We start from the raw sequence: 23,944 nt of genomic DNA on the forward strand, positions 1-23,944 counted from the left end.
TGCAGCAAGGGAGATTTAGGTTGGACATTAGGAAAAAGTTCCTAACTGTCAAGGTAGTTAAACACTGGAATAAATTGCCTAGGGAGGTTGTGGAATCTCCATCTCTGGAGATATTTAAGAGTAGGTTAGATAAATGTCTATCAGGGATGGTCTAGACAGTATTTGGTCCTGCCATGAGGGCAGGGGACTGGCCTCAATGACCTCTTGAGGTCCCTTTCAGTCCTAGACTCTATGAATCTCTTTTACAAGAGAGACCCGGTTATCGTGTTCTACAGTCTACTTTAAATCTTTGGCCTAATTCTATCGAAGTTTATCTTCTAATTCAAAACTACATTTTCAGTGTAAAGTGACTCAAACAAAAGTAGATCTGGACAACTGAAAAAAATGGATGATTACAGTTATTACATGTTGGCTCTGAAGATTCCTACAGTATAACCCGTTACCATGGAGCTCAACTGTTTAATCTTTTCCTGTCACATGTGTGGCAGTAGATAGCCTTTGTCAGATTAAACCAATGATACTCAGACTGAGGCTCCAGAGCTACAAGTGGCTCTTTAATGTATCTCCTCTGACTCTTTGCAGCATATGATATTAAAATACAGTAATTTAATTATTAACCAAGTTATTAACCAGTTAGGATGCTTTTACTACGTTTTGAACCAATTGTAGTTGATAAAATAATAATACTTGGTCAGTCATTTTCCTGCGAGAATACTCTATACATATGCACGTGCACACACAAACATACACACACATAAATAAACTAAATATTTCCCAGTCATGCTGATTTAATATGAATATACAGTACTACAGTAAATGAAAAAATGAATTCACATGACTGTGGCTCTTTTGAGTAATGCTGATTACTAATTTGGCTCCTAAACCACTGAGGTCTGAGTATCACTAGACTAAACATTAGCTTAGATACTGAACACGTATCCTTCCTAGTCATCACTAAGATGAGACAACTTGGATGCCAGATTTTTTTGAAAACTAGCTGCTTTATTTCACAGGACAGTTTACAAATACCTTAAAGAATAAATTATTCAGTGCCATGCACAAGAAATAAAGAGCATGGCCCTCATTTCTGCTGCTTGTGACTATTTCCCTATGGATGGAGCTGAAATGTCTGCTAAATTAGAGAGGATTTTCCTGTGATTAAAAATTATACTTACCTTTAAGTAGACTAATATTTATGTTAAACTAAAGTACTTTCTGTAAGTACAGTGAGAAATCTAATTCTATCCTTTGGAGAAAACTGCAATTAGAAAATGAATTTAAACCAAATTAATGTTTTCCCCATCTCACTTAAATAATAATTATGAAATCCGTAAGTAAGAAGTTTAAATAAAAAGTATGTTACAAATGCAAGGTAAGAAAGGAGATGAAAATTATGAAAGCTGGGGTAATATATATCTTGTTTAACATTAAAAATTCTTTACTTGAGATAAATGCCTATTATTTGGGCCTCATCTACTCTACACATTTTGCTGGTACAGCTATACCAGCAAAAACCTCTAGCGCAGATGGAGTGTATACAGACAGAAGGAGGTTTTTTTCTGTCAATATAGCAACACCACCTTCCCAACGACATTAGCTATGTCATCAGAACCACTTTTCTGTTGGCATAGTTATGTCTGCATTGTGGGTTTTGACGATATAGCTATGTCATCTAAGGGATGTGGGTTTTTTAAACTTCCCTGACTGACACTGTTATGCCAACAAAACTTTGTAGCATAGATCTGGCCTTGCACTACAGTAATTTGGACTTACCCATCTAGCACAGAGCTGAAAAGCATTCTTATAAGCTTGGAAATGTTTGTGTTAGGCACCCTGCCATTTCAAAAAAGGCATTTCTATAACTGAACTTAGGTATTCAAAACTCTCAGATCTTTTAAAGTATTGAACAATAACTACACTGCAAATTTTTGCATTATTTTGCAACTAAAAGAAGAAAGGGCCTTGGAAAAGTCACTGGTGATGATGCTATTTTCCCTCTTTTGCCAAAGCAGCAATGAAAAAAACCCAGTCGTGTGTAATTTGTTATTTTTGTTTTCTTCTGCATCTTGTATTCAGTGGCAAAAGTAGCAGGATATTGCTATATATTCTTAGCAAGCTTCCATTCCCCAATTCTTTGAACATCTCTAATAGACTGCAGCAGACACCCACTGAGAAAATAAAAGTTGCATAGTCAGTGAAAATATTTGGTCATCTGTAATATTTGAAAGGATGAGATAAAAGAAACTTGGATTATCACTAATCATAGCAATATGTTAACCCTAGACAGGACACAGTTTCTTTGGTGTTTTGTTTTTTGCTTTAAGGGCGAGGTTTAGTAGGTTCTTTGTGGAACTTTGCCCAATGCACCTGGTCTAGTGCAGTAAATATGGGGTTGGGAGTTAGGTAGTTCTGAGTACAAGCTCTGCCACTGACTCACCGTGTGATTTAGGCAAGACAGTTAGGCTAACTTTTCACTCTCTAGAATGAAGACAGCAATAATCAGCTTGCACTCAGAAGGGTGTTCTGAGGGTTAGTTTATGTCAGGAAGTGCACTGAACAGGTAAAGTGCTATATAAGTGGCAACAACTATTATTTATCAGTATTAAAGTCTAAAATGAATACAAGAAGGAGTTCCCCATTATCTACATATTTGTTTCATCCACCTGCTATGTCCTGCCAGTAATGCAGATTGTATGTTCTGTAGTCTTTAGGGTAGGCTAGCTTGCTTGCTTGCCTGCCTATATATCTTTTCATATGGATTTCTTATGAGTTTATTTGTTTTATTGTAATAGATTTATAGGCTTATATTAAAGTATTTTGGCAGTAATGCCTGTACATCCCTTGCCACATCTTGTATGGTAAGCTAAGGCAGGGGTCCCCAACGCAGTGCGTGTGGGGGCATCTTAATGCGCCCACGTCCTGGCCCCTGGGAGAGCACCTGTGTCATAAACAGAAAGTAGGAGTTAATAGAACAGAAGTACTTTATATCTCTTTTGACTGTAACAAGTTTAGTAAGCCTGGCTGTCACCTGACCAGAGGACCAATGAGGGGACAGGATACTTTCAAATCTTGAGGGAGGGAAGTTTGTGTGTGTGCTATTAGAATTTGGTTGTTCTCTCTGGGTTCTGAGAGTGACCAGACGTGCAACCAGGTTTCTCTCCAATCTCTCCGATACAGGCTCTTATAAGTTCAGAATAGTGAGTACTAGGTAGATAAGGCAAGTTAGGCTTATGTTTGTTTTCTTTATTTGCAAATGTGTATTTGGCTGGAAGGAGTTCAAATTTGTATTTTGCTGAAAGGATTTTAATTTGAACTTGTATACTTAGGCTGGGAGGGTATTCCCAGTGTCTATAGCTGAAAAACCCTGTACCTAATCCACCTTAAATCTACAAAGATAATTTTTACTGTTTTTCTCTCTTTAATTAAAAGCTTTTCTTGTTTAAGAACCTGATGGTTGTTTTTTATTCCGGTGAGACCCCAGAGGACTGGGTCTGGATTCACCAGGGAATTGGTGGGGAGAAAGGAGGAAAGGGGGAGAGAAAGGTTAATTTCTCTCTGTGTTAGGATTACTTTCTCTCTCAGGGAGAGTCTGGCAGGGGGAAAGAGAAGGAAGGAGGAAGGTGAATTGTCCTCTCTGTTTTTAGATTCAAGGAGTTTGAATATCACAGTGATCTTCCAGGGTAACCCAGGGAGGGCAAGCCTGGGAGAGACAACGGTGGGGGAAAGGGTTTACTTTCCTTGTGTTAAGATCCAGAGGGTCTGGGCCTTGGGGTTCCCCGGGCAAGGTTTTGGGGGGACCAGAGTGTACCAGGCACTGGAATTCCTGGTTGGTGGCAGCACTACAGGTTCTAAGCTGGTAATTAAGCTGGTACCCCATCTTTTCATGCTAAGTACCCCATCTTTTGGATTCATGCTGGTACCCCATCTTTTGGACACTAAGGTTCAGAGTGGGGAATTATACCATGACAACTCGCCAGCCAAAAAGGTTGGGGACCACTGAGCTAAGGCAAAGTTAGCATACATATGTCTGGGACCTTTCACCTAGAGAGCAAAATTAGCATATATATGTTCGGGACTTTTCACCTAGATAGGTGGTGATGAGCTAAAGCATAAGGGCCATATATGGCTGCAACTTTTAACATAGATAGATAAAGGATGCATTGAAGCAAGTTGGCATAGAGGGCTTCCTAAGTTCATACCACTCTGTAAACTTAACAGGTAAACCACAAGGAAAGAATCAAAATAACGAGGTAGGACAGAAATAAATGTTAGAATGAGCTGATGTCATTAATTTGTATGTACATCTCATCAATACTTACAAACACAGCAGCCTATGGAGTAAGTGTACCCTGACATTTTGTGGTTGAGTAAACAAAGTTTGGGCACAGAAGGAGGGCTCATGTACTCAATCTCTGTAAGAGAGGTGACCCACCATGCCGAGGAAGCTTCTATATTTCTAAGCTTCCAGCTTAAAGTTTCAAGGCTTCTTTGCTTATTAGTCTATTAATTTTTAATAGTAAGTTTTAAGTCAGTTAGTTGAGCAAAACTCTAAGTTAGTGTCGATAGCTCTTTAGCTTCTCCTAAGCTCTGCACCTCCCACTCAAGAATTGAAGAACCTGGACCTGAACTCTCTTGGCATGCCAGACGTGAGCTTGGTCCTTTGTCTCTTACCACTAGGTTATCAAGGAAGGGTGTGAGTATATTAATCAAAAGCTTTACAGTATATACTATCATATGTATCTTTAGAATAATAGTATTGCATTTGTAACTCTGATTATTTTACCATTTGATTACTATTTGAGTACTATTCCATTTATCTCAATAAAAGTCTTTAAGGCTATATTTGTCTCAATGTGAGCATGTTGTCATACCCCAGAGGGTCCTTGCAAACTCTGTGTAGCCTGATTCTGGGACAAGAACCTTATTGTGTGATCAGATTAATTGGCGAGCCTATAACCTGTACTATCAAAATTAATAATATTAACCTTCTAAAATCAGGCAACAGTTCTTTGGAGCATGGGCTACCTTTTGATTACTTGTTTGTATAGTGGCAGGAGGCCAAAGGCTCCAAATAATTTGCATGGAATCATCCATACTGCACCCGCTCTCATCTTAATTATGGAGGTCCGCTCTAAGGAGGCTTGATCCAAGTGGCTGCCACATGCTCCTTTTATAAAATGTTGATCTATGTCACATAATTATGCACATTGGCAGCTGTCTCTCAAGTGAAATGAGTGGCAGAGAGGGTGAAATAGTAAGAGTTTTCTAGTCAATAGTAATAAAGGAGAAGGTACCATAGGCACACCTCTGCTGAGTCCTTGTAAACAAAGAAAACTAGCTACATTTAATTATTTCTCAGGAAAAGAACAATTGATGCAGTAGTTACAGCCAGCTCAGAGAACGATCACCACATTTGAGCTTTTGTATTATGCCTGAGGCAGCCAACATGAGTCCATGATATAAAAACTTGAGAACATGGATAAGCCAGCAGGCTGAGTGAACAAAAATCTGATTACATTAGAGTGTATTCTCCTTCATTGTCAAGTACCCTAATTTAACAGTTTAAAGTCCAGAAATAGAAAACAATGATTTCCAAGAGATCATTTAGTTTTAACAAGTGGATTAATAGACACAACCTCATTTTCTGCTTACGTATAAGATGGGGAGGTAACTAGGTATAATCTATTTCAAGTGGTTCTTGTGATTCAAATTATTTTAAGTAGCTATGGTGGGTATCTAAATTGCTCCTTCTCTCCAAGGCATTCCTATACAATCTTCCTTTCTTTTTTGTAGCCGCAACATTTAAAATGATCCTTGGGCTGCTGTATTGTGTACGAGAAAGTAGCCAGTTCTTTCATATACACCTCCACCTCGATATAACTCTGTCCTCAGGAGCCAAAAAATCTTACAGTGTTACAGGTGAAACCGCATTATATCAAACTTGCTTTGATCCACCGGAGTGCGCAGGCCACCTGCTCCCTCGCTTTATATCGGGGTAGAGTGCATATTGATTTAAGTAAAAGACAAGAGACAACAGATGGATCCAGACAGATGGGAGAGTACAAGGAAACATGACAGGCAGTGGTCTTAGCACATCAGCAGCAAGACTATTGTCAAGTTTTTTGTAAGCTTCAGGACAAAGAAGGGTTTTAACAAGGATTTTCAAGGAGGATATAAGAGGAAAAATTAGCTATTCCACAGCATTATATTTTAGAAAAGGTATATTTAGTATAAGAATGCATAAATCATTAATATTGTGGGTAGTGATCACAAAGTGCACTCGGTAAGTTTCTGAATAGTATAGCTGCAGTGAATTATTTTTAAATTTTATATGGGAGTTTGTAGCTTTTTTTAAATGCATAACCTTACATATTATCTCTAATCATGTCTTAGAATAGGAAATATCTAAGCCATCTGCAGAGTAATATATTCTATACTTAGAAATGATGATCCGCATCTGAAGAAATATATTGCAAGAGACTTCCAAAAAGAAATAAAGGACTGCCAGTTCCACAGACAAATACCTGAAAATCAAGCCTATTAATATTTGCCAAACAGTATGTGAATGATTTAAATTAGAGTATAACCATTGAATTGGCTCATATGCCAATAAATAGGGTGAAAGAGGTCACTGGAAGCATCTAAGTGAAATGATCAATTCGTAATGAAGTTTTGCAGTTAGGTCAAATTGTTCTGGTCCATTCTGCCTCCAGAGAGTTGTGTTTTGACTTTCTGCTGATAATCCTTGAAATGACCAATGCCACCCAAGCAAAAAAGAAGCAGTGAACATGTTTTAAAGCCATCTAAACCTTTTTAAGTTTCTGGTGAATATATTGCTAAGCCTCTGGGTCCTACTGAATGGAGAATGTTTGATTGGTTAAGAGTTCGGTGTGTCTGCCCACCGCACCCCTAACTCCATGAGCTCTTTATATGGTACTGGGAAGTAGTGGAAAATGACAGGATAATTATAAGCTCTTTGGGGCAGTCTGTCTTTTTGCTCTGAATTTGTGCAAAGCTTATCATAGTGGGGCCCTGGACCATGAGTAGGGTTCTGAGCCACTACAATCATACAAATAATAAATAATAATAGGGAACTAAAGAAACCTGTTCACCTATTAGTTCTCCCCTCAATAACGTTGATACGAGAGTCAAATAAATACATTTGTATTAGAGTTTTGTTCAGAATTTTTTTAAAAAAAGAACCTCAATCTTTTGCAAAGATTTATTATGTTAATTTACAATAGATGTTAGAAAGGAATAAATGAACACTGTGTTATTTATTACCACACACCTTCAGTATCAAGTTTAGATGAATAATCAGTTGGGGGAGGAGGTAAATAAATGAAAATCCATACCCTTTTGGGAAGTTCATGCTTGAACAAGATATTAAACATTGTAAAGCTGCTAAAGGTACTCATCAACTAACTTCAAAAGTTGTGGAAAAGGGACCATAAATAAAATCAGAGCTGTACATATCATTGACTTTATTTTGTCATTTGCTTTGTAAACTCTTTGGGGCAACAATTAAGATGTGTTTTGTACAGTAACTCCTCACTTAAAGCTGTCCTAATTAAAGTTGTTTCATTGCTGATCAATTAGGGAACATGCTTGTTTAAAGTTGCGCAACGCTCCCTTATAACGTCATTTGGTAACCACCTGCTTTGTCTACTGCTTGCAGGAAGAGCAGCCAGTTGGAGCTAGGTGTTGAGGGCCTGAAACCAGGGTGGACTGGCAGTCCCCCTATCAGCTCCCCGCTCCCCTAAGTTCCCTGTGTGGCAGTTCAACTGTCCCTCCCGCCACTGACGTGTGCTGCTCCTGCCCTCTGCCTTTGAGCTGCTCCCGGGAGCCTCCTGCTTGCTGTGCAGGGGATGTGAGGGGGCAAGGCTAATGTCAGGGTGTCCCCCTGCTCCTGCAACCTACTTATCCCATCTCCATGAGGGGTGGGCGACATGACAGGGCTCAGGCCAGAGGGAGCTTGCTGGCAGCAGCTGCTGTCTCAACTTGCTCATCTACTTAACAAGGCAGTGTACTTAGAATGGGGTCAGCGTACTTACAGGGGAAATTGGATTTGCTTAACATTGTTTCACTTAAAGTCGCATTTTTAGGAACATAACTACAATGTTAAATGAGGAGTTACTATATAGTGCTAAGTACATTATGGGTTCATAACAATGATGCATCTTCAAGCAGAATTTGGCCCCACAGTTGTATCGCTGCTGTTGGATTTTATCATCACTTAAGAGAGGAAAAATGCTAAATATAATTGTTTTAATGTACCACGAATATCAGATGCAAGTAAGCTGGATAACCAGGTACAGGTATTAGCAAACACATCTGAAAGATGATTTAACACTTACATAGCTTTGATAGATCACAACAAACTTTCTAAAGTGGGCAAGTATTATTCCTGTTTTGCAGGTGAGGAAACAAAGGCACAGGACTGCAGTATTTTCTAAAGGCCACAAAGGAAGTAAGTGACAGACTCCCAATCTCAGGTTCTACCTACTGACTAACTTCGATCCTCTGTAGAGAATCTGGAAAACACAGGTTTTGTTTTTCAAGAAAACTGTTATTTTTCCATAACTTAAAATATCATAAATTAAGATCTTTTCCTTTTATATGTCCCAATCCAACATTTTCTTTTTCTTCCCTCAGAGAGAAATCCTAATTAATGTATCTATATTTCCAGACACTAAGCATGGGAACACATTTTCTTGCTATATTTCTTTATTAGCTTCATTGAAGCTGAGTTTAGGATATACAGCTTGGTAGTGAAAAAAACAAAAACAAAAAACCATAACTAGGATCATTCTGGACAAATGAGTTAAAAATGTTAAAGAGGAATCATGCAGACAACTTATTGATTTTCATGACAATTATATCATCCCAGAGCTGTTTATCTGAGGAAAGTTTCCCCTACAATAAGTAATGGTTTGAAAATCTATAGCATCTTTTAATCAGAGATTCTCAACGCATTTTACACTCATTAATTAAATGGGCTGCAAGAAGCATCATGTACTTGAGGCAATTACTATATACTCCTATTTTGCAAATGAGAAAACTAAAGAGAAACAGACACTTTAATGGACAAGGGGAAGAGTTCCAAAGGGTTTTAATGGGGCTCGAGTGTGTGTGTCTAACTTGTGCATGCAAAGATTTGCATGCACATTATCTGCATATATTGGGTCTATTACTCGTGAGCAGGAGACAGAATATGCAGACACAAATGGGGTTTACATGCATAGGTGAGACTTTCTTATCAATTATACATGCAGGAGAGAGGGTTTGAAAAATGTGTGCATGAGGGCTGACACATACAAAATGAGATCTTTTACTGATAAATAGGCCCATGTTAATTGCCCAAGGCTACTCAGAGCCAATGGCAAGTTAGAGAATTGAATCTAAGGAGTTCTGATTCCCAGTTTCCTAGCCTATTGCCTCACAAAAGCTCTGTTTTCCACATTTCCACATTCCATGAAAGCTGAAAACTGAAACTTGAAATTAGCATCACTTACATAAACAGGTTACGTTTTGAAATTAAGGGAAGTGCTTTTGGCTAGAGTGATTCATGCTCTTCTTAGGTAATGTTTCATGACCATCACTGGTTCAAACACTGGATACACGTAATTCTATCAGTATACCTTAGACCAGGGGTTGGCAACCTTTCAGAAGTGGTGTGCCGAGTTCATTTATTCACTCTAATTTAAGGTTCTGCGTGTCAGTAATACATTTTAACGTTTTTAGAACGTCTTTCCATAAGGTCTATAATATAACTAAACTATTGTTGTATGTAAAGTAAATAAGGTTTTTAAAATGTTTAAGAAGTTTCATTTAAAATTAAACTAAAATGAAGAGCCCCCCGGACTGGTGTCCAGGACCCGGGCAGTGTGAGTGCCACTGAAAATCAGCTCATGTGCTGCCTTCAGCACACGTGCCATAGGTTGCCTACCCCTGCCTTACATAGTGATCATCATACCTACCTATCATTGACAGTATATAGGGTTAGAATGAGGCAGACAGCACCAGCATTTTCAAAAGGCCTACTCTCTTTCAAACAATTCAAGGAAATATTCTCTCTCAGTCTGTGAATTACTGAACTTTGTAGAGTATTTTATATACAGTTGCATGAAGGGACTCCACACAAATAAAGCCTCCTAAAAAAAAATAAAGCTAAAATATGTCCTCTTCATGCAGTATAAAAAGGACTGTACCTTCAGAAAGTTCTGTAAAAGTTCCATGTATAAAATAAAGAAGCTGTAATTCTGGATGTAAATAGTTGTTATTTCAGTTTAAGAGTTGGAAGTTCATCACAAGCCAGAAATAAAAGAAACAGACAAGGCAGATCCCTTTGCCTCCAAGCCAGTATTTCTGGGGTCTCAACCAAATAAGCAGAAAAGCTTCTGCTGAACAGATTATTATTATAAATGTATTATAGAGAAGTCATGGAGACACAATGCAATAGCTCTTTCAATTCAGAAAGCTAAGATTCATATCTACAAAGGATACAAGTAAAATTAATTTGATGGCCTCAGTTCAGAACTAATGGACACTAATTAACATTCCAAAACCATTTTAGAAACAGTACTTCAGTAATTTCTTAAATGACATCCATGACTAAATATCAGTATGAAGCCTGAGGTGCCAAAGCTCAAAGGAAACAATCATTCTGGTGCATGATTATATCTTTTCGCATGAGTAAATGCAGTCAAATGTTAATAATTTTGAGGAAGAGCCAATCAGAAAGGATCATGGAATTTACCAGACACCAACCTGCTACAGATGATTGCCTTTAAGTATATGTAGAATGTCAGTAAAATCAGCTTTAAAAAAAGTCTTGCTTATGTTCCAGTCTCAATGCTACTGTGTTCAACAGAAAGCCACCTTAAGAAAGAGCTAAAACTGCTGCCGCCAATGATTAAAAATGTCAGAGTGCATCCAGAATATAAGAGGCAGCAAGGGCATGAGACACAGAGTTGAGAACTGGTCTAGTTTTGGCTCTGCCACTGACTTCCTGTATGAGTCTTACTCCTGGGGGAATTCTGCGCTACTGTGCATGCATAATTAATAGGCCCAACATCTTTTATTTTTTTGTGCAGATAAAAGCTTCTGCTGAAATGCTGCTGCACTTCTGCCTTTTGCCCACTGGAGGGCACTGTCGTGATAGAACAAAGCAGTAGCCCCCAGCCAGAGAGGGAAGAAAAAGAGCTGCCTTCTTTGCAGCAGGCCAGGTCAGGAGATAGGGACTATGGGGAGACAGACAGTATGGGATGATGGAGGGAGGGTCAGACAGGGGCTCATAAGAGCGAGTGGGGGAGGACAGACTCGGGCAGGAGCTGAATTAAAGTAAATTGTGGGGGTTAGGTTCCCCAGACACAAGAGTCTCTCTCTCTATATATATATACCCACCGTATATGTTTTAAACAAACACTTTAATACTGCACACAGCAATGATGATTGTGAAGCTTGGTTGAGGTGGTGGAGTCAGAGCGTGGGATATTTCCCACAGAATGCCTTACTGCTAAATGATGAACTAGCACTCAGTTGAGCCCTCAACGGTTAACACATTGTTAATGTAGCCTCACACTCTACAAGGCAGCACAAATAGAGGGAGGGGAGACAGCATGGCAGAGAGAGACACAGACACACACCATGTGTGTGTGAGAGAGAGACATGTATTTCCCCTTTAAGTACGCTGACCTCATTCTAAGTATACTGCCTTTTTAAGTAGATCAGCAAGTTGAGATAGCAGCTGCTGCCAGAAAGCTCCCTCCGTCCTGAGCTCTCTCATGTCCCGCCCTGCTCTGTGGAGATGGCATGATGGGGTAAAGGAGAGGAGTGGGGAGAGAGACACCCTGACATTAGCGCCCCTTTTCCCCTCCTCAGGAGCAAGCAGGAGCTCTCGGGAGCAGCCTCAAGACAGAGGGCAGGACCAGCACACAGCAGTTGGGGGAGGGACAGCTGAACTGCCTGGCAATTGATAGCCTGCTGGGCGGCTGCCGCACAGGGAACTTAGGGAAGCAGGGAGCTGACAGGGGGCTGCTGGTCCATGCTGGTTCCAAGCCCCCATCAGCCAGCTCCAACGACCTGCTCTTTCTGCAAGCAGGGGACAAAGTAGGTGGCAGCCAAACAATGCTATAAGGGAGTGTAATGAGGCACTCTGGCCCCAGCCACCCCAGAGCGGGACGAGCCTTTCTGGACACCAAAGTGGGCAGAGCTAGCAAACCCTGCATCCATCCCTCAGAGGTCAGGGCGCAGGACAGGAAGTATAAAAGCCTGACCCCAGAGCTCACTTGGCTCTCAGCCACTGGTGTGACCAGACGCTTGTGGCGTAGCTCCTGGTGGGGAGACCACGGCGATCGGCGTCTGACCCAAGGACTGGCAAGACCAGCCAATGCCTGATGCTAGCCCGAGCCCAGAGATGCTGCCAAGCCTACCGCTTGCCCATTACCCTGAGGAACTACCAGGCCTACCATGTGCCAGTTACCCCAAGGAGCTGCAAAGCCTACCGCTCGCCAGCTATCCTGAGGAGCCCATGGTGTGTGACTCCGTGAAGGATGCCGTCCGGATCCAGGTACCTCTAGAGGGGGAGAAAGGAAGTAGCCCAGGAGCAGTCGCCCCAAGACTGGCTCTGGCAGCGTTGCAGCCAATGTCAGTGTGTTGCAGTCAGGATCCCCACTGACAGCAGCGGATCTTCTGTCGCTGCTAGGGCCCCGGGCTGGGACACAGTGGAGTGGGTGGGCCTGCGTCCCCCTTGCCACCCATCTCACGGGTGGCAGTCTCCTTCTCTCCCTGGCTGATCAGAGCCACGAGCCTGGGGTGTTGCTTTTGAACCTGTCTTCTCAGCCCTGCCTGAGGGCCTGAGCTAGTGACTGTTTGTTGCCCACCCTGACCCAGGGCCTGGGCCTGCTCATATTGACCCTGTTTGCTGAGCCTCTGCCTGAGGGCCTGAGCTAGTGACTGTTTGTTGCCCGCCCTGATCTAGGGCCAGGGCTTGCTACTGTTGAACTGTTTGCTCAGCCCCCACCAAGAGGGCCAGAGCTGCTGACTGTTTACCGCACAGCCGAGCTAATTCTCTGACACACCTGACCAAGTGGCAAGACGGTCTGGCTCCCCGCTGCCCCAGAGGGGGACAAGCCCCGGCCAACCATCCTACAGGGAGCATTGCACAACTTCAAACGAGTATGTTCCCTAACTGATCAGCAACATAGCAATGAAACAACGTTAATCAGGATTATTTTAACTGAGGAGCTACTGTATGAGAGGCTGTACAGGTGAATACCCTGATTCACCCACTAACTCAACTAATTTAATTACAGTGAGGCAGCGTTGCTAATGGACAGAGCACGGGACTGTTGATTATTGTCTCAGTTCCATTGTGTTGAACTGCATTATTAAGGGAAATTGACTGAAAAACATCATGACAAGCCACTCCCTTGTGTACCAGCAAATGCATCGTCACAAACCCCTCTATTGTATAGTGCAGAGGCATGCATGTGAAGGCAGCATGAGATTTTATGTTTATTGTGGTGCAGATACCTCAACTGTTTGAAAGACACAAGAAGTCTGTCTGAGAAAGCAAATAAATTGCTCTCCTTATAGGTCCTCATTAGGTTTATAGATGTTACTGTACAGAATGCAGTAATAAATTAGATCATCATTTTGACAACAGAATAATCTCTCTAAAGAACACTGTGTGGAAAGAAAAGTAATCTAGCAAATCATTTTAATCCAATGATAATTACAGACTAAATTAATCCTGTAAATAATTAAGAAACTGTATTTAAGAAAAAACCCTTGAACACAATGTTAACTTTGTTCAAAGTCACCTACAGGCTTTAAGTATCAAGTTAAAGCAGGTCTTTCAGATATCACGAACACTTAAAGAAGAATCAGACCGTTTAATGACCCAGACTCCTGAAAAAGCTCATACAAACACTGAATTTTAACTATCATTTTTTAATTCAACTGTACTGAATTTTCCAGATTCTTAGGCAATGCTCAGAACTACTGACTCTCTTTTCTTTTCTAAGTTTCTTATGTCAGGGAAACTGAGTAGGGATAGGCTCAAGTCTAAAGATGAAATAGTAACAATATTTGTCTCTATATTGCGTATTTAAGTAATGTAAATTATAATCCTGCCACCTAACACTATCATTAAAAACCTGTCAAAATGTCCATTTTCAACCATTTTTCATTTCAGAGGCTTATAAAAAACTCTTGCAAAAATTGTTATAAATTTTGTATATAAAGATTTTAGATTTTAGATTTGTTCAGCCGTTTTGTTTTTTGCTAAATTAGAGGAAAGAATAGCACATAGGTTTCATAGTTTCAAACTCTATTTTTTTGAACATTCACTAAACTGTTTGTGTCTTTCAAAATAAAATTGTCTCAGACAGTGCATTATAGCCCCTAAGGATATGTCTACCCTGCAATCCGAGGTATGACTGCAGCTCAGGTAGACATACCTGTGCTAGCTTTCCCCACTCATTGCTAAAATTAGCAGTGTAGATGCTGTGGCAAAGAGTTTGGGACAGACATTAGAAGCATGTCAAGGACCTTAAGTGCATACTCGCATTTCTAGACCATGCTGCAGGCCATGCTACCATACCTACCCTGGTATTTTTAGCAATTCTACCTGAGATGCGATCACACCTTGGCTTGAGTATATACATATCCTAAAAAAACCTTCTAGCATTAAACAAACATAAGGACAAGAACATCTTTGAATTAGATAGGCTGCAGCTGCATATGTGTACCAGTAACCTTGTGTAAGAAATTGTATGATGATTTTAGAAAACATTACTAAGTCATACTGGATGAGATCTAAGGTCCACCTAGTCCAGTGCACTGTGTCTGATGGTGGCTGCACCAAATGTTTCAGGGGACAGTGCAAGACCTTCCTTTTCTGTAAAAATACCATGGGATCCTTCTGTCTGTTCCATGAGTCCTGATAATTAAGGAAACCTGATAATTAAGGAAACCAGAGGGACAGAAAAATAGTACTATAACTTTCCAAAGCTCTCCAATAACTGTCTATAAGATATGAGGTGATGAGCCATCTGCTAAATCCTTCTCCATTCCAATGACCATGTTCTTTCATTCTGAACAACACTGACTCAACATCCCTGTTAAGTGTCTAAACCATCCCTCAGCACCATTGCTTGCCCCCCTTCTTCCTTCCCCCTCCGAACCAAGAGAAAGAAGCTAGTAAGCTCCCTTCTAGGGCAGGAGGGTCCTTCTCCCCACAGCCAAGGCACAAATCGGGATCCTTATGGATCCACATACATCAAATTTACAAGGCCAGACAAGAAGGGAGCCCCTCCCTCTGGGTGAGCCAGTAGGAAATGCTTGGAAGTAGTTAGAGCAGGCTATAGGGAGTCAGGATTCCTCTGTCTGCTGAAAATTACCTTGTACATCTCTTATGGGTTCCAGTGTGAAGTAATTACTTAATTCTTCCTCAGGCAAAACTTCTATTTCATTTTGCCTGAAAAAGAGCCTGAGTAAAGATGTAAGAATAGGGCCCAAATGTGAACCTTTGCAAGCTTTAGATCCCCTTACACTATGAACTTAAAAAAGCCTTTTCCCAGAAGGAGTGTGCACTTATTTTTGAAGCCAAGCACTGCGAAAAAGATGATTAATAATGATCCTTTTCAGAGACAGAGTGTCTTTTAAAAATGTGAACAAAATAAGATCAATGCTCTGAGAAATGATACTTCTTTTTCACATTTGGCTCTATATTTGTAAACAAGAACTAGTGAAACTTTTACAGATGATTAAAATCAAGCGGAAACAAAACAATAACTATGCTCTTCAAGCAGAAAAGCCTGCAAAACAAAAATATTTTGAACACATACACATTAATAACACAAACTATGTATTTGGTCCATTTGTTTTTCCAGGTGTTAGTGAGGATAAGTAGTATGTTTTGCTCTCTGAAGCACCCAACCTCATGATGTCAATTTCATCCAGCATAGAGGCTACATGACCATTCCATTATAATAGTAAACCTTCAGAACTTAATAATTCACACAAAATACCATATCTTATATCTTGAGAGAAAGGTAATCTGGTAAGGACATATTACCTTTATTGTGTACTCTGCATTGCTTGCCATTTCACTTCTGGTTAAGAGCTTGCCATTTCTTTTCTAGTTTAGAGCTTCAAGTGGCCAGGGCTCCATAATTTCAGAGAATCTCCCCTCCCCTCCTTGGACACGCTAGAATTCTGTGCCAAGGGGTGGAGAACCCAGAATATACACTTCTTATTTTAGCATATATTTGTTTGCCCTTAATCTAAACCATCTGAAACACATCCAGACACTATGGTGACGGGAGACCAATACAGGCATGTAATACCATGACTAATTATAAATATTCATTAATGTAAGTAACGATACACCTGTAAGGCAAAATAGGTAAGTATCACTGTCTCTATTTTAAAGATAAGGGAAAGTGAGCAACTGATCCGTTAAGTAACTTGCCAAAGATCACATTGTAAATGAAGGGCAGAGAAAGGAATCCTGCCTTTCCTAAAGCCTGGTCTAACCATGATAACCCAGAATCTTTAGGGAAAGTGCTCTTATCCATCTATCTAATTCACGAAAAAGTTATTCATACTAAGGATTCGATATGACAAAGTATTTAAAAGAAAAGGTTTGTGTCAAATAAGTGGTTTGGTAGCTCTGATTTAACTTAATAGTGCTTATATAGCATTTTTCATTGTATGTCTCAAAACATCCATAAAGAAAGGGAATAATTATTATCCCCCTTTGACAGATGAGGAAATGCAATCGTAGTTTGCATAGCAGGTCAGTGGCAAAACTGGAAAGAAAACAGAGATTTCCTGACTCCTAGTCTAGCACTATCCACAGAACCACAGTGCCTCCCAAAGTAGATAACTATCAAAACAACAAATTACTGGTAGATAATAAAATCCAATTTCCAATACAAGCAACCTAATTCTTCATAATATTCTAGTACTTAGGGGCCAAGATCAAAATATCTAAATCCAGATCATAAGATGGTCTGTAACAGCAAAGCTCTATTGGAGTCAATTGAGCTAATCTGATTTATGCCAATTGAGGATATGGACCTAGATATTTTGATGTTTGCAAATTATATGAGGCAGTTTTAAAGCTATATGGGTGGTGCACATCAGGTATGATAACAGTAAGTGATGAAGGATGATTGTACGGTAAAGGAAATTCACTGGATCTGTTAATTGTTATGTAAGCTGGAATCACTTTCAAACATAACTATTTATTAACTAAGACTTTTGTTTAGGAATTTTATTAAAAATCTCATCAGACCCTTAACTATAGAATTATTAGAGTACTTACTGTACAAGTGCACCATAAGTGGCTTTCACCATATAAGGGGGTGCAGATCTACTGACCACAAAAGTTATGTACCTGAATTTGGGGTACTTCAGTGACTTAAAGAGAGAAATTATACAACTATAAATAAACAAATCCTATATTTCAAATTGTAAATGCTACTGATGCAACAGTGTTTTACAGATAACCCATACAATAACAACTGACAGAGTCAGAGCTGAAGTGAAATTTGATTCCAAAGAATTGCACTGGGTTGTATTTGAAGTCCAGCTTTTAGAGTCTCTGAATAAAAGATCTTGACAGTTTACATTGTTAAATTTAATTGGATGTCATATAACTGTCCTGTTTTAGTAATCATTCATTTAATTATCACCTGTGCTGAGGTAATCCAATAAAATACACTCTGTTCAATATGTTCTAACACTTAGAAGAACAAACCCAAGAATAGAGAGAGCTTTTTTTAAAAAATGCCAATATATCTAGTAACCTGCTTAACCCTGGGACACAATTGGTTCCCGCTATTCTGCTAATCGCTCCTCCTGGATTTCAGGTTAACTAGAATGCACTCTACACAGGAACCCTTCATAAAAGGATAACAACTACCAGAATTAATTAGGGTTTAAAGAACTGTAAGAACTGTTAAACAAAGCAAGAGAGATAAAAATGGGCTAAATCCCAGTCCTTTAATATAAATCTCTGCAAAGACGTTATTTTCCCCTTGCTGCAGTTACCCACTATTTGTCATGCCCTGTCACTGTGATTATGCTCGAACTCCAAGTTCCAACACGCACTCATAGTAAACCAAGCTCCTCTAGCTCCAGCAATGGCATTTTAAGGTGATATTACAGTTGTCACCTTAAAAAAAAATCAATATTTAATAAGACTAGGTATTTGAGTTAGTAACACAGTGATATGTGACAGACTTAGGATAGGAAATAATTAGAATATGGCATAGCTAAGTACTTCAGGTAGTACTATGTACTAAATGTTAGTAAATGTCTTATCATAGGCAAGCAGTGGTGAGGTTTCCCCATAGACACCACTTTTATTTCATCACTGATATTTTCACTAACTTTAAGGTATTTTCAAAGTGGGAAAAGAGTGTAAGACCATGGAATAATCTTTTTCACCCTAGTGATGGAGGCTATAAAGTGTTACACTGTTTTATTTCTGAATGCAGTTTTTTTTGTACATAATTCTCCATTTATAAGTTCAGCTTTCATGATAAAGAGATTGCACTACAGTACCTGTATGAGGTGAATTGACAATTTTTTTTTGTTTTTTACAGTGAAAATATTTGTAAAAAAATAAATATGCAGTGAGCACTGTACACTCTGTATTTTGTGTTGTAATTGAATTTAATATATTTGAAAATGTAGAAAACATCCAAAAATATTTAAAATAAATGGTATTCTATTGTTGTTTAACAGTGCGATTAATCAGAATTTTTTAAATCACTTGACGGCCCTATTTGAAATATTAGCTCTCGACTTCCCAGGTTTTGCTGGAAGGCTGTAGAATTGGGATGAGACAGTGACATCTCAAAATGTACGTAGATACTATGATGAAGTGGGCATATAAGAACCTATGCAGGTTGGATAATAAAGGGTAAAAACAATTTCTTCAGCACTGAATTGAGTGGGAGTTATGTTTTAGACCAGGGGTAGGCAACCTATGGCATGTGCGCCGAAGGTGGCACACAAGCTGATTTTCAGTGACACTCACACTGCCCGGGTCCTGGCCACTGGTCCGGGGGGTGGGGGGAGGGGGAGCTCTGAATTTTAATTTTAAATGAAGCTTCTTAAACATTTTAAAAACCTTATTTACTTTATATACAAAAATAGTTTAGTTATATATTATAGACTTACAGAAAGACCTTCTAAAAATGTTAAAATGTATTACTGGCACACAAAATCTTAAATTAGTGTGAATAAATGAAGACTCGGCGCACCACTTCTGAAAGGTTACTGATCCCTGTTTTAGACATTCTTAAACTGTCTCTAGGCTGGGAAAGCTACAAGTTTCAGCCTATTATGATATCGATATTCCACATAATTTCTCCCATTATCCAATATATTTTATGTATATGACCATCTCTCCATATTTATTATAGAGAGACAGACAAAATTTAGAGGCCTTCCTTTTACATCACAAAGGCATATTTAATAATACATTACGTTAAATATATTGCTTCCCCTTGATTTCTGTTTCTTTGGTATGGTTAATAATTTAGAAGTAATGTCATGTCAAAGATAAAATATTCTACTAAAAACCGCAATCTGACTGCTGCAGCCTAGCCATCTAATATATAATGTAGCAAAGAAACTCCAGCATTATTCTATGCTGGTTATTTAAAATCCAGTATTCTACTTAGTTTCACAAGACAAAATACAGAAACAACCATTATTATTATTATAAAAAAGTGAGATGTTTTGTATAGGTGTAACACGTCAGGAGTTTGAGGCAGAAAGCTGAAATTTGGTAGGGGCATAGGCCTTATGCCACAGATCTGATTTTTGGTGGTTTTGTCAAAAAGTGGCTGTAATTTGTGAAAGTTAAAGGGGCTTTTACAAGGACTTTGTGCATTCACACTAGATTTTGAAAAATCTCAATGGTTTATCAATGTTCTACTGGTTCTGACCAGGCATGAATACCTTAGGAAAATTTAAAGGTCATTCTGCCTTCTTCTCTTAGCTCAGTACAGCTATGCACAGAACTAAACAGGACCCTGAATTAAAGTGCACACAGAATGAGGAAAAAAAATTAGGCTGGAATTTTCAAAGGGGACTAAAGGAACCCAACTGGGCACTAACTTCCTTGGGCACCTTTGAAAAATCCAACCTTAGGCATTATGCTTGTCCTGTAATAATAGCAAACTTTAGCATAGCATCTTAAATTCTAAGCCATGCAATGATGTGTTGCTGAAGAAGAGCTCTGGGTAGCTAGAAAGCTTGTCTCTCTCACCAACAGAAGTTGGTCCAATAAAAGATATTACCTCACTCATCTTATCTCTCTAACATGATTCTTACGCAGTTTGACTGTTTAATGGAAATTATTTAAATCAATTAACACTAGTTGTCAGTGTTACAAGTAACTGTTCATAACCCTGGGTGCCAATAGGAATACATTGAATATAATCAACACCCAACTGAGATGAGCATGTGTCAGGGTTCCCCCCCTACTCTGAACTCTGGGGTACAGATGTGGGGACTAGCATGAAAGACCCCCTAAACTTATAAATACCAGCTCAGGTTAAAAACTTGCCCAGGCACAAATCCTTTCCTTGTCCTTCAACAGTATTGCTGCCACCACCAAATGATTTAGATAAAGATTCAGGAAAAAGACAACTTGGAGTCCTTATTTCCCCAAAATATCCCCCCAAGCACCTTCACTCCCTTTCCTGGGGAGCTTGAGAATAATATACTAACCAATAAGTTAAAGTGAGCACAGACCAAACCCTTGGGTTTTTAGGACATTAAAAATCAATCAGGTTCTTAAAAGAATAACTTTATAATAAAGAAAAAAGTAAAAGAATCACACCTTCAAAATCAGGATGGAAGGTAATTTTACAGGGTAATAAAAGATTTAGAACACAGAGGACTCCCCTCTGGACTCAACTTTACAGTTACAAAGAACAGAAATAAAACTACTTCTTAGCATAGGGAAAATTCACAAGCTAAAACAAAAGATAATCTAACGCATTTCCTTGCCTTTACATACAATTTCTGTAATTTTAGATGTATCATTTCATGTATCCTTTTAGGAGTTGGTTTACCAGCTTGGTCTCTCTCTCTGTGTCCCGAGAGGGAACAAAGTGAGCACAAACAAAACCTTCCCCCACCCCTGATTTGAAAGCATCTTCCTTCCCCATTGGTCCTTCTGGTCAGGTGCCAACTAGGTTAATTGAACTGATTAATCCCTTATAGATAAGTGATTTTGTACCTCTGTCCAGGAGGGATTTTATTTTACTGCATACATAAAGGTTGTTACCCTTCCCTTTATATTTATGACAGCATACATTTCTATTTTGTACGGCTAGTATGTGATTGTCTTGGAGTATATAAAATAAATATGTGGAGGTACTAGGAAAGAAAATGATCTAGTTATTGTTGTGTCAAAATTAGAGATGGATCTAACCCACCTAATCCAGGATCTGAAGCCAGGATTGGATCAAAGTTCCCATCTTAAATTTATCTCACTCCTTGTTTTGGAAAAGTCTATCCATTTAGATGCTTTTATAACAACACTCATCACAATTGGCTGGGATTCTGATCTGGATTTTGAATCCTTAAGTTCAGGAGTGTGTGGATCCATTGTTCTGGTTTGATCCATTATGGAGTTGTGAAATTCAGAGTTGCGTTTTGGCTCAGACCCATCTCTAATCATCGTTCTGCTCTGGTTAGAATGACGGGGTTTGTTCATAAAGTGGATTAAACACATAGAATAGTTTTTCTCCAAGAGCAAAAAAATTGTAAGTCAAAGTTAGGCAGATGATATACCCTGAACTCCTGAACATAAAAACAAAAGCAAAACACAACTGAAATTACAGGGATCTGTTAAAAAGTGAATGGCAAACTGCCCTAATTGTTTCCACTTAAGAAATTAACTTTGAAGTAGCTTTTTATTATACATCGAAGATGAATGAAGTTCAATTAATGAGGACAACTCTTTACACCGATTGGAAAAGCTAACTGTGTAGTATCCCCTTCTTCAGACTCTTTTCAGAGTCTTTTTTGTAGCTTGTTCTCAAACTACAGTAATTTATAATCTCTAACATTTACACCTCTATACAGACAATATATGAATGATTATTTGATGATTTCCTGGTGTAGAAATACTCTTTTTCCCTTAGAGGATAACTGCGTAACTGGAAGTTAACAGGGTCTGTACTTTATATCATAATTATTTGTTAAAATATCAAAAGAAACATATATCTGTAAAATAGCTTTAGAACTGCAGACATAAATAAGACTTTCCAATTGTCACTCTAATAACTAATTGCCAGTAAAAATAAATTTACTGGTAATAATTAGTTAAAAGGTTAATTGAGTGCCATGACCCGATTCCCTCCACAAAAATCTACAGTCTTGGAATTGCATGCTGTTCTGTGTACACAGTGTTCTTAACATGAGTTAGATTAGCTTAGATCCATGTGCCACAACAGAAAAATTCCATATGGTGTTGATACTGCACTTATAAGAAGTTTTTAATGAATTTTGACACAATCACCTGAGGAGTGCAACGATAGCACAGAAATGTACTGCCTGTCATATTTTGTTGCTTAATTAACTTGTAAGCAACTGAAGACAAGATGACACCTGATTTAAAACTCTGACACGTTCTACTGTGCACATTTTCTAAATTACTCTCCAACCCTAGTTTTTACTAGCCAGACAGGAATGAAAACCAGATACTAGATTTCAGGGATCTCTTTATCCTTGTAGTTATTCCTCTCTGATAAAGTCAGAAATCTGTTTGCTGTGAAAAGTATTAGATGCCACAAACAGAACTTTATGACTACAAATAGGAAATAAACATTGGGAATAGAGATCTTAAAAGCTTTTTTGAGATGTCAATAGATTTGTAATGGGAAATATCAGTGCATTTATATATATATGTCTAATGATGGGCCTACTAGATCCTCACCAGGATGCACAGGAAGGAACGAGAGAAAACAGTGCTATTTTAGGTTGCTGAAAGAATGCCATCACTCATAGTAAACAGCTTCTCAGTAATGGATAAAAATTCCAAGGTGTGCCAGATCCTTTCAATGACATAAAGGCAGCAATTCTATGCACAGTAAAACAGAGATCCATGCAAACTCTGGAAAAAAAGAATAGAAATTAGAGATGGAAAAAAACTTAATAAATTGTCCACTACATCTCCCCATTTGGTTAATGCAAGATTCTTCCCTATAGTCAAAGCCAGTAGTATTTCACATAAGGCACACTGAATTCTGTGGAAGGGAACTGAAATTCTGCTGTCCATTTCCATAGTTACCAAAACCCAGTAACAGAGAGAACTTAACAATTAACAAGGGCTATTTAAAAAATAAAATTCCTCCCTGGGCTCATGTATGTCTTCTCTCTCCTTTTTAGCCCACAAGAAATGCTTTCGCCAGTAAGCTCCTGCAACTCTCACATGAACTCGCAGCTTTCTGGGTGCCTGAATGGAGAATCTTTTTTAGCTGCTACTTGGATCAATAATGTGGCATGACCAGCTTTGTTGTGTGCCATTTTACATGACTTGACACATGACCAAATGAGTCACAGCAGCCATTTTGAATAAGAGGAAAGATTTAAAAAAAAATATCTAGCCTTATAAGTAAACTAAAACAATAGAGGTTTTTTAAAAATGTTCTATTTTCTGATAGGGAGCAGACTTAGTTGCAGAAAAATGGAATACAACAAGCTCAATCTACAGTACATGTTCCACTGCTTTTCCAAGTAGCTTTATATGTCTCCAATGATGGAACTTCTACCACTTCTCTTGGGAGAAAATGCAGTCTGCAGCCCTCACACAAACATGTTTATGATATTCAGCATGCATATTCCTTCTTTCTTTATTTTAATTTTAGTTAAATGCCCTTGTACCACATAAAAACAGTTG

At 38.9% G+C, this 23,944-nt stretch overlaps 1 protein-coding gene across 2 annotated transcripts in view; it reads right to left on the reverse strand.

The window, feature by feature from the left end:
- Positions 1-23,944, reverse strand: part of TRAPPC9 (trafficking protein particle complex subunit 9) — a 908,789-nt gene that overhangs the window by 167,087 nt on the left and 717,758 nt on the right. The window contains exon 22 of one of the 2 annotated variants that reach the window (XM_075063275.1): positions 20,825-23,158. The exons of the other annotated variant lie outside the window; for it this stretch is intronic. Coding sequence (XP_074919376.1) covers positions 23,103-23,158 — 56 coding nt within the window. The 3' untranslated portion in view covers positions 20,825-23,102. Of the gene's footprint in view, positions 1-20,824; positions 23,159-23,944 lie in introns of those variants that run through there. 2 annotated transcript variants of the gene reach the window in all.

Source organism: Chelonoidis abingdonii, chromosome 2 (assembly GCF_003597395.2).
Source record: "Chelonoidis abingdonii isolate Lonesome George chromosome 2, CheloAbing_2.0, whole genome shotgun sequence".
NCBI classification, from domain to species: domain Eukaryota; kingdom Metazoa; phylum Chordata; order Testudines; family Testudinidae; genus Chelonoidis; species Chelonoidis abingdonii.